Raw genomic sequence first — 13,474 nt, 5'->3', positions numbered from 1 at the left:
TTAAACAACATTTTTTATGAAATATAGTTAGTACTGAAATACTAAATACTTTAATGAATTTTGTTATGGTTCATTTGTTCTATTTGACTAGTATTAAATTTTATAAGTTTTTTGGTCAAAATTCAAACATAACTTAAAACATTGTTATCAAGTTAACTAAATGGTCAAAAGACAAAGTGCCAGTTACAATTAGACCAAGGAAAAAGAAGATGAGAGAGAGAAACCAATTAAGAGAGTCGTGTTGTAATTATTTGGGGGGCAAGACCCATGATTCAGACAATTGGGTTTCCTGCCATAAAGTCATCATCATGCTTCTGCTTCACCACTTCCTTCTATATAAACCCACTCACACACCCTCTCCACTCCGTAATCAGAATCATCCCTTTTCCCCTCACAAAACAAAAAGCTCACTCTCTCTCATTTCTCCCTTTCTTACTCCAAAATTTTCTTTCTCCTCACTTTCTTCAAAACCCAAACCCAAAGGCCTTTAATTACAAATGACTCTTGGAAAGGAAGACGATTTGGGCTTAAGCCTGAGCCTGAGCTTCCCTCAGAAAAATCCCCCAAACCCAAACCCTCTGCATCTCAATCTCATGTCCTCTTCCTCTGCCTACAATCCTCTCAAACCCACTTGGACTCAGCCTTTCACCTCTTCAGGTGTGTGAAATATTTTTTGCTTTTAGATCTGGTCCAATTTTTTTTATATCTCCCTTTACAGCACACCTAATTGGAATAATTTCAACTTTTCCCCCTTTTTTCAAAATTTGCTGTTTATTCACATTTATAAAAAGTGCCCTAAAATTTTCCCCTCTTTGAAAAAGCTCCCAAAATTGAACAGATCTCTCAATGATTCCTTCTAATTAAACCCCTGTTTTTGCATGCAGATCGAGATTCGGTAACATGCAGGGTTGGCGAAGGTGGTTTTTCCCTCGGCGGAATCGGAATCGATGTGAATCGGTTACCGTCCGGCGTCGATTGCGAAGAGGAAGCAGGGGTTTCATCTCCGAACAGCACCGTCTCCAGCGTGAGCGGCAAGCGGAGCGAGAGGGAAGGCAATGGCGAAGAGCGTGACGTGGAGGAGAGAGATTGCTCCAGAGGAATCAGTGATGAAGATGATGACGGTGGTGAAACTTCCAGGAAAAAACTCAGACTCTCCAAAGATCAAGCCATTGTTCTTGAAGAAAGCTTCAAAGAACACAACACTCTTAACCCTGTAAGTAGCAGAGTTACTCTGTTTCAAAAAAAAAAATCATCTAGATTTTGTGAAGTTTTTGTTCTCATTTTTTCCGCCATGGATCTGTTTGCAGAAACAAAAGATGGCACTGGCAAAGCAATTAGGCCTTCGAGCACGACAAGTTGAGGTGTGGTTCCAGAACAGAAGAGCAAGGTTTGTTAATTTTTCTTCACTAATTTGCATTTATGTGTATATGTATCGCTCGACACCATAAAGATAAAGTTTCTGAATCCGTCACTTCGATAATTACACATATGTATATATGTATATATAAAGTTTCTTGATCCGTCACTTATAATTACACATATGTTTTATGTATATATGTATAACGTACAACATAAAATTTCTGGATCCGTCGTCACTGTTTGTTTGAAGTCGCAGCCAATACATTAACAAAAAGTTATTAAGCATTTTTGTAAAGGTCACACAAATTTAAATTTACGATTGGTGAAATTGGAATTGATTTCAGGACTAAGCTGAAGCAAACGGAGGTAGATTGTGAGTTTCTGAAACGGTGCTGCGAGAATCTGACGGAGGAGAACAGAAGGTTGCAGAAGGAGGTTCAGGAGCTCAGAGCACTCAAGCTTTCCCCGCAGTTCTACATGCAGATGACCCCACCGACCACTCTCACCATGTGCCCATCCTGCGAGCGCGTGGCAGTTCCGCCCTCCGCGGTTGATCCATCCACGCGCCACCATCATCCCATGTCGGCTCCTAATAATCACGCGCGTCCCTTCTCGGTTGGCGCGTGGGCCTCCACTGCTCCCATTTCACACAGGCCGTTCGATGTGCTTCGTCCTAGATCTTGACGTGTACGGATGAGGAAGGAAAAAAAGGGGAAGTGGTTGTGACAGTGTCCCATGAATTGTGCGTTCAAAGTGCGGTCTATGATATGGTGGTTAGGAGAAATGATTTTGTGGGTCTCCAATGTTTTTTGTATGGCCCATTCTAGTTACATTAGGATACTTAGTTTTCTTCTCATTATTAATTAATCAGAGACTTGTATAAAGTGCAGTGGTCTAATTAATTAAATATAGTTTCCTATGTTACCAGATTTCGTACTGTTTGGTAGTCAAATTTTGAGTTTGGACTGATTGGTTTAGAATTGCAAAGAGTGTTCAAAAGATTCTTTGCTGATTTTGAAGGTGCGGGAATTCGTAGGGGACTAATCATGGGGTTTTGGGTGCTAATTTGAGGAAGAAAGAAGGAAATAAACACGTTGTTAAAAGGTGGTTAGTTACTCTAATTGGGCGAACAGCAGTTCAAGAATTTTGGGGTATTATGGGACCCCATAATTGATTATGGTTTCTACTTGTAGAAGGGGAGGGAGAGAACATTATTTCCATGTATTATGGCAGCATTGACCCATTCCTAATGGTTTGGATCCTCTCATGTGTAAAAAAACTTTAGAGTGTCAAGTGTCATCATCTCACCATTAATTTTATTTTATTTTATTTTTCATTTATTATCTACACAAAAGTTAATAGTGAGATGGTAAAACTTGACACTCTCAAATTTTTTTACACTTGAGAGGATCCCGGCTCATTCCTAATGGATTGATTGTGTGGTTCTTTGAATGTATTCGTAACACTGTTAAAGGCTTAAAGCAAATGGGTGTTGAGGACTTGAGGTAGTCAATATCTCATTATTTTGTTTCTTCTCCCTAAGGATAAAAGTTGGTCACAATGGTTATGAAGTCGAGTCAGACTAAATTATTAAATAAATAAGGTGATGGTTTTTCTTAAAGCCTATGTTATTGAAAAAGACTTCAGAATATAAAAAGGTACAAATATAATTATATAAATTTATTTTATATTATTATTATTACTATTTTTTTGTGAATGGGAAAAACACTAAATTATATTTTATTATAATATTTTAAAATTATATATTTGTTGACTTATTTATAGATTTCAACATATTGGTCTATTAATGTTTTAAGCTTATCTTAAAAATAACCTTCTAAATATATTTAATTACCTCTCTAAAAAATATAAGATAATTAAAAATATTTTTTTATTAAATCTAAAACAAGCACACGCTTAAGTTTTGAAAGATCCCTTTAATCAACTTTTGTTCTTCAAAGACCAAGACTCACTCAAATAAGCTTAGAAAAACAGTAAAGTCATTTCACATATTTTCTTTTTGTTACATTTTTTATTGATATTTTTTCATTTTAACTAACTAATTTTTGCAATTATATGAAACATGCTATAATAAATTTAAAATTAGTTGGATAGAATCGAGTGCTGACACCATGTAATTAATATGACTTGATTTATTTTCCTCCTGTGACAAAAAAAGAGCAATTCTTTCTTTACACAAATCTAAACCTTTTTCTTTAATTTTTTTCCACCTTTGTTTGCCTTACTATGTGAAGGAAAATGCCATGCGTAGAGAATAAAAGGGGTTATTAAATTGTATTGAAAAGAAAAAGGGAAATTCGAGTGTGGTGTGGGGGGAAGTGCTTTTGTTATCTAAGGTCGTTTTTGTTTACTTGGAGTCCTATTTTTGGCTGGTGTGTGTTAGATTATCTTAGAGGTTACTACAAAAACAATTGTTTAAATTTGAACCTGGGACAGAATAAGCCATCTTGCACACTTCGACAGACAAATTATTTTGAGCTAAGTACTTATCTTGATGATGAGTCACAAATTATTAGGCATCTGTCTTCAGGTCTTTCCCTTCATTGAAAATACTTCTTTCATACTCTGGTTTGAGATTTTTATTTCAGGAGGAAAATTTTGGAAAAACCAATTGCTCCCATAACAAAATGGGATGAAATTAGCACTGGGTCAATGACAAGTTTGTACTTATCAATGTAAACCATGAACCATTTATTTCTTTATGTGTGTTTATCGTTCAAAAGTTTAGACGAAGGAGATGCTACCTCATTCCAGGAAAACATACCAAACGTTTTCAACAATCGGCTTCCATAGATACTTACACAACCTTACTGAAAGAAAATGCCTGCTAGTGGGGATTTACTCTAAATCTTTCAACCAACGTGTGTTTCCATACTGATAGAACCAATCACATGGAAAATGTATCACATTCTCACGCTTTAGTTAGATGCAGATAATCATTTTGATTTAGATCTTGATCAACAATCAAATATAATGCCAATCATTTCACCAATAAAAGCTCGCCTATATGACAATGATCAATCGAGTAATGTTATGGCTGATGCGTGATAGTTCTTTCTTCACCGTCTAAGATTACTTCATCGCAGACAACTCTCTATAACTATGCCCTCGCATCCTCCAAAAGCCAGCTTTATTAGTGCTATATTCTCTTGATGATTGGTCTTTCAAATATGGTACTATATGCTTCTGCATATCCTCCTCAGAGATTCCCAAATGTCTTCCCTGAACGCTTATGAAGTGGACTTTGCCTGCTTCATCTAAAGTTCTTAAGCCAATCCAGTCTTCAGTGTAGAGTTCAGTCTGCAAAACATATCAAAAGAGTAAGCAGAAACAGTTCTACAATAACAAGAAATCTTGCACGGTAGCACCGCTTGACATATATATTTTGTAGAACTACTGATTGTTTTTCAAAGTTGTGGCTGAATTGGTTGGCTTGATTGGTGGATTATGACTTTTGTTCCGGACCAAGATCCGGCTAGACGGCCCAAAGACACAAGGCCCAAATAAGTCAATCACTAATGGGCTGAGGTCCAACCAGACGCTCGGAAGACCAACGCTTGACATATAATATTTTGCAGAACTACTGATTGTTTTAAAAACATGTTTTGAACTATTAAGTGGTTATGCCACGTAGACATACGGCTATGCTGCATAAGCATGAAGAGACGAGGAGGACCAAGTATAAATCATGTATAAATACTGTTAAGACTAAGAAACAAAACTCTTTGTACTCTATTGCTCTTCCTATACTCTAAACGTTTTGTGGTATGCCTTGAGACCCAAAGTGCCTTTTGCAGGCACTCCACTACCGTGCTTCGCCTTGCTCTGCCCCATCCTTGCAGCCGAGCACCACTGAGCACTCTTGGAGTACGAGTAGCTGACCAAGATCCAGAAGTTGTGGAGGAACAACTTCCAAGCCCGTGATATCAAATATCAAAGCATTAATAATACATCACATCACATTGATCCATCTTCTCATATGCCAAGCTCTACAATTTCAACAGTGAATTGCTTTAGAGAGGTCACATCTCCATGATACATGATTATCACCCTACTTCTCTCAGATTCTTTAGTTAATGTGTAGGTGCTGATAGAATAATAGTTACAACAGTCAACTTCTAGACCACAGCATGTAACTCTACAATGCAGTAATTCAACACCACTGGTTAACAGCAAATAATGCCAGGAACTTCAGATTAAGTGTTTCAGCCATTTAAATCTAAAATGGCTATTTAAAAAAAAACTATGGAACTTACAACTTCTTTTACCTTGAAAGGGAAATGACATTAATGACTCAAGTAGGTAAAAGAAGCTTAAGGAAGCAAATCCATTGATATCATTTAATTGATGGTCTTAGAACTCATTTTTTAGGCTAACCCTACCTAAAGCTGACATAGGAATGAGGATTGTCATACCCTTTATAAGAACTACTTTTTACTTTATTTCTAGTCAATAAGGGATCTTGACACTCCCTCACGCTTAACATTGAGGCCCCTGGAGCATGAAGTTCACAAAGACTAGACATCTGCTGGTGATCCAATAACGGATTTGAGTTAAACTTTGATAACATATTAGAACTCGGGTTTAGGTTCAGCTCAATTCTAAAGGCTAGCTTAGGGGTGAGAGTTGTCCTACCCTTTATAAGGCCTATTTTGGTCATATCATTAGTCAACGCGAGACCTCAATAGATGGAAAACAGATATTTGGGTAAGGAGCCATCTTGTGTAGACATGTTGAATCAAGAATCATACCTCTTGTGGTGGTAAAACTGGCTTGAAGGAGCCATCTGGATAGTAGCCAAACCAGGCTGTTTCTTTTGGTATTAAAACTGTGTCCTGCTCAAACTGTAAATGTATAAAATAAGATGAAAAATAAATAAGAGGACTTACCATATTCATAACATATTAAAGAAAGATAATTTACCTTTCAGAGGACTTACCATAATAAGGACTAGATTTTCTAAGTTACTGAATCTTTCCTTGTAGGTGGAATTTCTCTGATCAGGTATTTCATTATTAAGCTTTGGAAGAAACCTACAGTTCTCTAAATATTCAGGTATGGCCTGAAATCAATATTGAAATAATGTTAAGGTTTTGACCAAATTTTAAGAAAACAAACAAGTCAGATCTATGAGTGCAAATTATTATATGATTGAACAGTGAGTAGAAGAAAACAGGCTCAGCAGTTGACTCCTTTGTCAGAAAAGATATTTAAAAGTTGGATTTACATTTGAACATCTACTTTTTCTTTCATCCCATTTTCACCTCTTCTCTTCTGACCTCTCTCTCTCTCTCTCACACACACACAATCAATCAAACCAATAATCACATACCTGATCCCCCACTTACTCTTTTATTTTTATGTAAAAAGTGGGCATATGATATATCCACCCCAATGTGGTGTGCAATGCACACTCACAATTTTCCTTAAAATTGGAAACTACATACAATAACCAGAAAGAAGATAATTTTTTCAGATTACAGCATCAGTTATACATATCACTCAGTTTCTTATGAATAATTTAACGAAGATTAATACTCACATTTGGTAATTTAAGATACCCACTAGGAGCCAAGTGTTCCTGCAATTTTTTGAATTGAGGTATGTTAGAGTCAGTAATGTCTGAGCAAAAATTAATCAGTGAAAACATAATGAAATGATAAATTCTGGGGAAAGAAAATATGTCGAAGAAAAAACAGGAAATATTGTAAAATTGAAACAAGTAGAGATCAGCAAAGAGAAATAAAGTGAAGATAGATAAATACTTGAACATAAGCATTGTAGACCCCTCCCTTGATGAGATTGTCTGCAAGGACGCAGAAGATACCTCTCTGTAGAAATAAAATATCATTCAACAACATAAGAACTTGGCAAGAGAGAATTTCTATGTAGATTTGATTCTTCTAATCTATTCCTTTGTGGACACTAGACCAATAATTTCCAAAAAACTAATAATTTTCAAAGACACTCAATTGCAGTAGAGATTAGATTCTTCTAATCTATTGTTTTGTGGAAACTATTGCAATAATATTTCATGAACAACCATAGCATGGCAATGGTATTGAATAAATAGTGATTCTTAAATATTCTGAATGAGATACAAGTGAACAAAAATGGAGATGACCGTAGATGAATATCGATTTTATAATTTTTTATGATAAATATTCTACAGGAAGATGAAAATTTACAAATGGTTTCACTCTCTTTCATAGCACAAAAAGAAATTTAAGGAAGGAAAATATACTTGATTTTCAGTCCCTTATCATTGCAAGTATATGACATAAAACAATAGATCTTAGATCATGTTAGGTTGAAAAAAATGATCATTGTTTCCCTTCCACTTTCTGCTACTTTCCATTGTCAATGAGAAAACTAATAAATCAATGATAAATATTTCAATATTAGGTACGCTAAGATGACTAGGGATGACTAGCGTCTATTTTAGCAAAAAGATGGGGGTGTGATAGGGAATAGCAGTTTCACTGCAAGGTGGGAAATTGTAACGGAACCACCCTGGTTTAGTTTTTCATCCTTTCTTTCCCAAGGAAACTCACAACACCTGATTCCCGTTGTCATTCACATTAAATTCTCTATATCTGTTTGGACCGTCCTATTAAGTAATTGTAGTGATTGATTCAATTTGAAGTATGGCATCGTGCCAAATCAAGTAAACATCATGTGGTATTTCCAAAATCAATACCAAAACACACAGAAATTTTAAAGGCGTCATGCTGGAAAGCCACAATGATACTTACACCACATAGGGGTACTGAAGCAGTACCGGCATGAGGGCCTCCTAAAGAGATTAAGTTTTTAACCTGTTCCAACAATAAATGGGGAAGAAAATCTCATGAATAAGTTGGAAAGGGTAAATATCTAGAGAGGAAAAAATCCCCGAGAATAAACAACAATACAAATATTGATAAGAGAAAAAGGAATACACAAATGCAAGAAAGATAAGCAGCACAAGAAGGAACTAAATTAATATTTCTGCAGAGCACATGAATAACATTTCCATTTCATACACCAGTTAAAGTATTTGGTTTCCAGCATCATAATGAGAAAAATATTGAAAGATGAAACCACACACACAGTTAAACACTCAAAAGCTATTCTGCATTCTAACAGTTGTGAAACATAATGCATAAGATAGGTGAAACAAATAATAATTTGGGATTTGGTTCCTTTAAACTTGAAGTGAGACCATTTTTGAAGGAAAAGTATGGATTCTTGATCACTGATGAGAAATTCCATTATTGATTTCTGGAGAAATCTAAGCACATGACTAACGAACTATGGATTTGTTAGAATCAATGGTCACTTTTCCGTCTCTCGAAAACTCCCTCAAGTCATAGGAGCCAAATCATATAATTTCAGTTATTGCTTCTCAGTAATAAAGAAGACTTATAGTTTCATGGAAACCATTATTCTTTAATATACTTCCCCTTATTTAGCAATTTATATCTACTAACAGACTGTGGAATATGTAAAAACATAAATAAAGCAATAAGTTTAAATTCCACAAAATTAAAGATTCTTACAGGAGGTCCTCCTTCGCAAAATTCCACTACACCTCGACCAATTAAATTTCCCTGTAGGGAAAGGGAATTCAAGAGTGAGATAAATCATTAAAAGAAGCATATATGAGGTAAATTGGGTATTTAAGAATCCAATTAACGTTTCTTGCAATGAATAAAAAGGAAAAAGAAAAGAATGATTTGAGATGGGTCATCTGCCCCAATATTACTTTGATCCATCTTTTTAATAAATAAGTAAGTAACGGATATGAAATGTGTAACACACTCTCATAACTTGCAGGAATACGTGAGAAATAAATGCATAAGTGGAAAGGGAAAAGTGAGGATACAATCTTCAGTTCTTCACCAATACTTTTTTGATAAGGGGACTAGGCTTATGCTAATCTCACAAATGGAAATAAACAAAATCTTTTCATAAAGCTTGAATATTATATCAAGGATGCAAAAGGTAACAACCACAAGGACTAGAAGGTGTGCAGCCACTAAAAGAGAAATGCTGATAACTCGGTATTCACCAGAAGGAGATCAGCAATGAACCTGAATGATGACTAGTAAGATATGTATATACCTTCACAGGATGAGTTTGAGATTTTAAAAAGCTTAAGAACCTTTATTCAACATCAATTTTAACCACAAATTATAGTTTTACCTACTTTGTTGACAACATCTGAGATTTATTTAAGACCTTTGCAAAGGTCAACTGCTTTCTAATAGAGTAATGATCAGCACCCATTGACACTCCAAAGAATTTAAAAAAGGACAGTTTATATGCACAGAAAGTAAAGAATCTCTAGCTCTCATGTTTTACCTGGGAGAGCCCAACAATGTTATACCCTTTCTTCAAATCTTTCATTTTCTTCACCTGTACATTGCGGGGAATGGAGTAGCAAGATTAAATTCATAAGCACAATAAGAAATGTTGCCACATTACAGCAGGAATCTCATTATCACCTTTTTGCAAACAATCTCCGTCTGCAGACATGTAAAACAAAACAAATTACAAATAGTCAATATTTACGACACAGATTTAGGTAGCTCCTCCAAATTAAGGGAGTCATTTAGAGTGCAAACTAAGTCATCACAGCCATTGATTGAGAAATCAATAGCTGACATTTAAAGAACACTGTATTTTGTTATAGTTAGTATGCAAGTATGTGATAACAGTTTTATTCAACCAACAAATGTGATGAATTACTTTACACTCTAAAAATCATTCTGCCCTATTACCTGCTCCTGCAAAGGTAGAAACCATGAATCCCACGATCCACTGCCTATCTCACTGAATAAATAGGGAAACTTCATTAGCCATAAAAACAAAACTACATGCAGCAGCTACTGTCTAAGAATAAACTGTTAACACTAGGGAAAATAGAAGAAATGAATGTGTAAGGAAATTAAAATTATGCAAGCAAGCATACATGCAATATCCCTTAGCACCAGAGTAGGTGCTCAATTCCTCAGTGAATCTCTTCACTCCATGGTTGGAGCACTGATCCCCAATTCCTGCAATGAAGAATCATGAATTCATTATAATACTAGAACAATATAGATGTTACTTAAAAGCACAGTGAACCAAAGTTAGAATTCAGAGGTCCCAAAAATTCAAAGCATGATTGTTTGGGTTGAGAAATTTCCTGTTTTCATCAATAATCACACAAAATCTAACTTTTGTTTTCCTATTTTCAAAAAAATTGTCAAGGCATTAGTCAACCAAAATTTCCAATAGATTGCAACACGTTCCTTAATCCAAACAAACACGCAAAAAAAACACCATCGTACTCCCTAACGATCAAGCAGATTCCTTAAAAGAGTAACGAGGGAATACCAGTTAGACAAAAAGACACAAAAACATAAAATAAAAAAAAGAAAGTGAAATTTCTGTTAAAAGAAGTAAAATTACCATGAAGGACAATGAAGGGTATGGAGTGTGAGATAGGGAAGAAGGTGAAGATGAAGAGAAAGGATAGTGAAGAAAGAGGCATCGCCAGTTACAGAAAATCCGCCAAATCGTTGGGCGATGCGCAGGAACAGTAGTTTGTTTTAGTTAAGATTGAGGAGAGTGAAAGCAAGAAACTGTATTACTTGTCGGGTTGATTGGTCCCACCAAGAAGACCAGTTGCTGAGAGTTGAGATAATATTTTATTGCACTTTTAAAAAATTTATCATTATCTTAGTTTTAAAAATTAAAATTTCAAAACTACTTGAACATATTTTTAAAACTCTCTCAAAATATTTAAAATAATTAATCCTTCCAAAGTTCTCTGCTGAGTTCTTTTTTATCTCAAATGATAGCTTAAGTGATAGAAGTTGATAAACATATGGTTGGAGAGGGAAATGTTTTTTTTTTTTTTTGAAATTGAAGAGGGAAATGTTAGAGATCTATGAATCAACTATAGAGGGTTGTAGTTTATTTTTCTAATACACCAAAGATAAGAATTGAATTCTTCTTCAAAGCAATACATTGACAATTGGTCACTTGTGTTAAGGTATACATTATGTTAATTGAGATTATGCTGATGCCTGAAGAATTTTTGGTGAATGACAATATGAAAAAAACTGTACACCTTAGAATTGAGATGAAAATTGTTGGAGATAATTGAAATGATACATCTTGAAAGTCTGTTACACTATAAAGGAAGAGTGATACCCCTGCTAAATATAGACCAAAGTCTTTTGTTTTAATTCACACTTTTTTTATGCATCGGAAAAATACAACCAAACACAAAAAAAAAACTAAGGAACTGGCAGAGAGTTGAAACTAATTAACACTTTAAATTGGTATATGACTTTTTTTCTTATACTCTTATTTTAGAGTATATCATACTTATCATTTATTTCTATTTTTTTTCTATCTCTTTTTAGTGGTCTACCCCCTTTGAGTGTACGTGTGTAAATTAGTTTAAATTTTTGTTTAAAAAAATGAGTGTATTTAGACAATGGCCATAAATTTTCTCTAATTCTGTTTTTTTTATATAGGCTTCTCTAATTCTGTTAAATTCTTATGCCAGTGGTTGTGTTATTGTACAATGTTCTTCCTAGCAAAAAAATGAGTAGTGGTTTACGAATTTTTTTTTACATCGAAAAGATAAATTACACGGTCTACGAAATTATTTCAATTAACAATAAGTATTATTAGCTAAATAATTATTGAAGTAATTAATATTAATTTGATTTTTTATCTATTATGCAATTCAGGATATTGCTATGGTATAAGGGGGAAAAATGTAATTTGTGATATGAGAATATGACCTGACTTAAGATGCTTGAAATAAGTACTAATATACATATGGTGATATGGATGACATTCCTGAATTGAAATACACATAATGTTATACACCTGCAACATTGTCTCACGTGAACTAATAGTCTAATACTGTGTGCTAAAAATCTGCCAGCAACAACTGTCTTTCTTTCTTATCGAAATCCCTCCTGGACACATGAACCTTTATGCTTACAAGTGTTACCATCACCAAAACACAGATGATGACACCTACAACTGCACGCATATTGAAACATTGTTAAGAAAATTGCACACAAAAAAATCCCTTTTATTGTTTTTACAACATCTTATCTTCATAAATGTTTAAAGACCAAATCAAAGTATTATTTCATAATCCTCAATTAGAAAACACTTTTTCACATAACAAATTTATGGATGATGATCCTCTCAATGATAGTTACTATTATAATCTAAACAGCTTGTAATATCAATACACCTCATGTAATGCATACGTATGTTGAATGGGTCCAAGTCAAATTTCTAACAAGAGAAAAAAAAATGGAGTTCAGTTTAATTACCAGCATAATGTGTCATGTGGGAATCTCTTGTCTGGTTTCCTTCTTCTCTAGAATCATGCAGGTCCCATGTTAATCTGAGACCAAAACTGTTGTCTGATAGATAAGGGCTATACTTGAAAGGAATAGCAACGGTCTTGATTCCCTTACATGAACCCGGAACAGGAAGTGCAGGATCAACCGTGTAAACATGATAACTTGAATCACTTAAACATGGAATCTCAATGAAAGGAGATGAAAGCTTGGTGGAGCAATTGAGGTATGTGTAGTTTTTCAGAACATAATAGTATTGGAACGGTGTGAGGGTGAGGTTGAGGTTCATAAAGACTCTGTGTGGACAGTTTTTTGGGTCAGCAAGATAAATGTTTTTGGTGTCATAGGAAATGGAATTCACTAACAAATCTCCATAAGATGGAAAGTGGATAGTGGTGGTGGTGTTTTCTTGAAGCAGCTCAAAATGAGAATCATGCTGGGGTTGTTTACCTTTTATGTGAAACGGATAGTGGATGTCAGGGCTCGCATGTGTAACCTCAAAAACAGAGCAACTGAAGGTGAAAACCCAGAAGAGGATAAGGAAGATGGGTGCAGCCATGACTTGGGAATGAAGAGAATGCAAGGTCAAGTCTACAAGAGCTACCAAATGTATAAGGCAATTTTATTTCCTAAGGTGTTGATTTTAGGCGTGGTGGATAAGGCGACCAAGACCAAGGACAAGGTCAATAATAAACAAGTAAATCTAGTATTTGTGAAGAAGCTTCACA

General features: G+C 34.9%; 3 protein-coding genes across 3 annotated transcripts; 1 reads left to right on the top strand and 2 right to left on the bottom strand.

Moving 5' to 3' along the window:
- Positions 1 to 302: 302 nt before the first annotated feature.
- Positions 303 to 2,288, top strand: LOC130741033 (homeobox-leucine zipper protein HAT4-like). The gene is made up of 4 exons (XM_057593801.1): positions 303 to 657; positions 885 to 1,213; positions 1,308 to 1,387; positions 1,704 to 2,288. Exons 1-4 carry the CDS (start codon positions 498 to 500, stop codon positions 2,041 to 2,043), a joined length of 909 nt encoding a protein of 302 aa, XP_057449784.1. The 5' UTR covers positions 303 to 497; the 3' UTR covers positions 2,044 to 2,288.
- Positions 2,289 to 4,191: 1,903 nt separating this feature from the next.
- On the bottom strand, positions 4,192 to 10,987 carry LOC130741032 (uncharacterized). Its single transcript, XM_057593800.1, has 12 exons — positions 10,819 to 10,987; positions 10,337 to 10,421; positions 10,146 to 10,197; positions 9,870 to 9,890; positions 9,727 to 9,780; positions 8,922 to 8,972; positions 8,136 to 8,198; positions 7,146 to 7,211; positions 6,923 to 6,961; positions 6,320 to 6,442; positions 6,132 to 6,224; positions 4,192 to 4,680 (listed from the first exon to the last, which is right to left on the bottom strand). The coding sequence occupies exons 1-12, from the start codon at positions 10,898 to 10,900 to the stop codon at positions 4,453 to 4,455; spliced, it is 957 nt and encodes a 318-aa protein (XP_057449783.1). The 5' UTR covers positions 10,901 to 10,987; the 3' UTR covers positions 4,192 to 4,452.
- A 1,159-nt stretch (positions 10,988 to 12,146) lies between these two features.
- On the bottom strand, positions 12,147 to 13,447 carry LOC130741035 (uncharacterized). The gene is made up of 2 exons (XM_057593803.1): positions 12,717 to 13,447; positions 12,147 to 12,414 (listed from the first exon to the last, which is right to left on the bottom strand). The coding sequence occupies exons 1-2, from the start codon at positions 13,303 to 13,305 to the stop codon at positions 12,299 to 12,301; spliced, it is 705 nt and encodes a 234-aa protein (XP_057449786.1). The 5' UTR covers positions 13,306 to 13,447; the 3' UTR covers positions 12,147 to 12,298.
- Positions 13,448 to 13,474: the final 27 nt, after the last annotated feature.

Source organism: Lotus japonicus, chromosome 2 (genome assembly GCF_012489685.1).
Source record: "Lotus japonicus ecotype B-129 chromosome 2, LjGifu_v1.2".
Taxonomy (NCBI): Eukaryota; Viridiplantae; Streptophyta; class Magnoliopsida; order Fabales; family Fabaceae; genus Lotus; species Lotus japonicus.
Note: the sequence above shows the minus strand (reverse complement) of the source record. Positions and strands in the feature narration are given on the sequence as shown.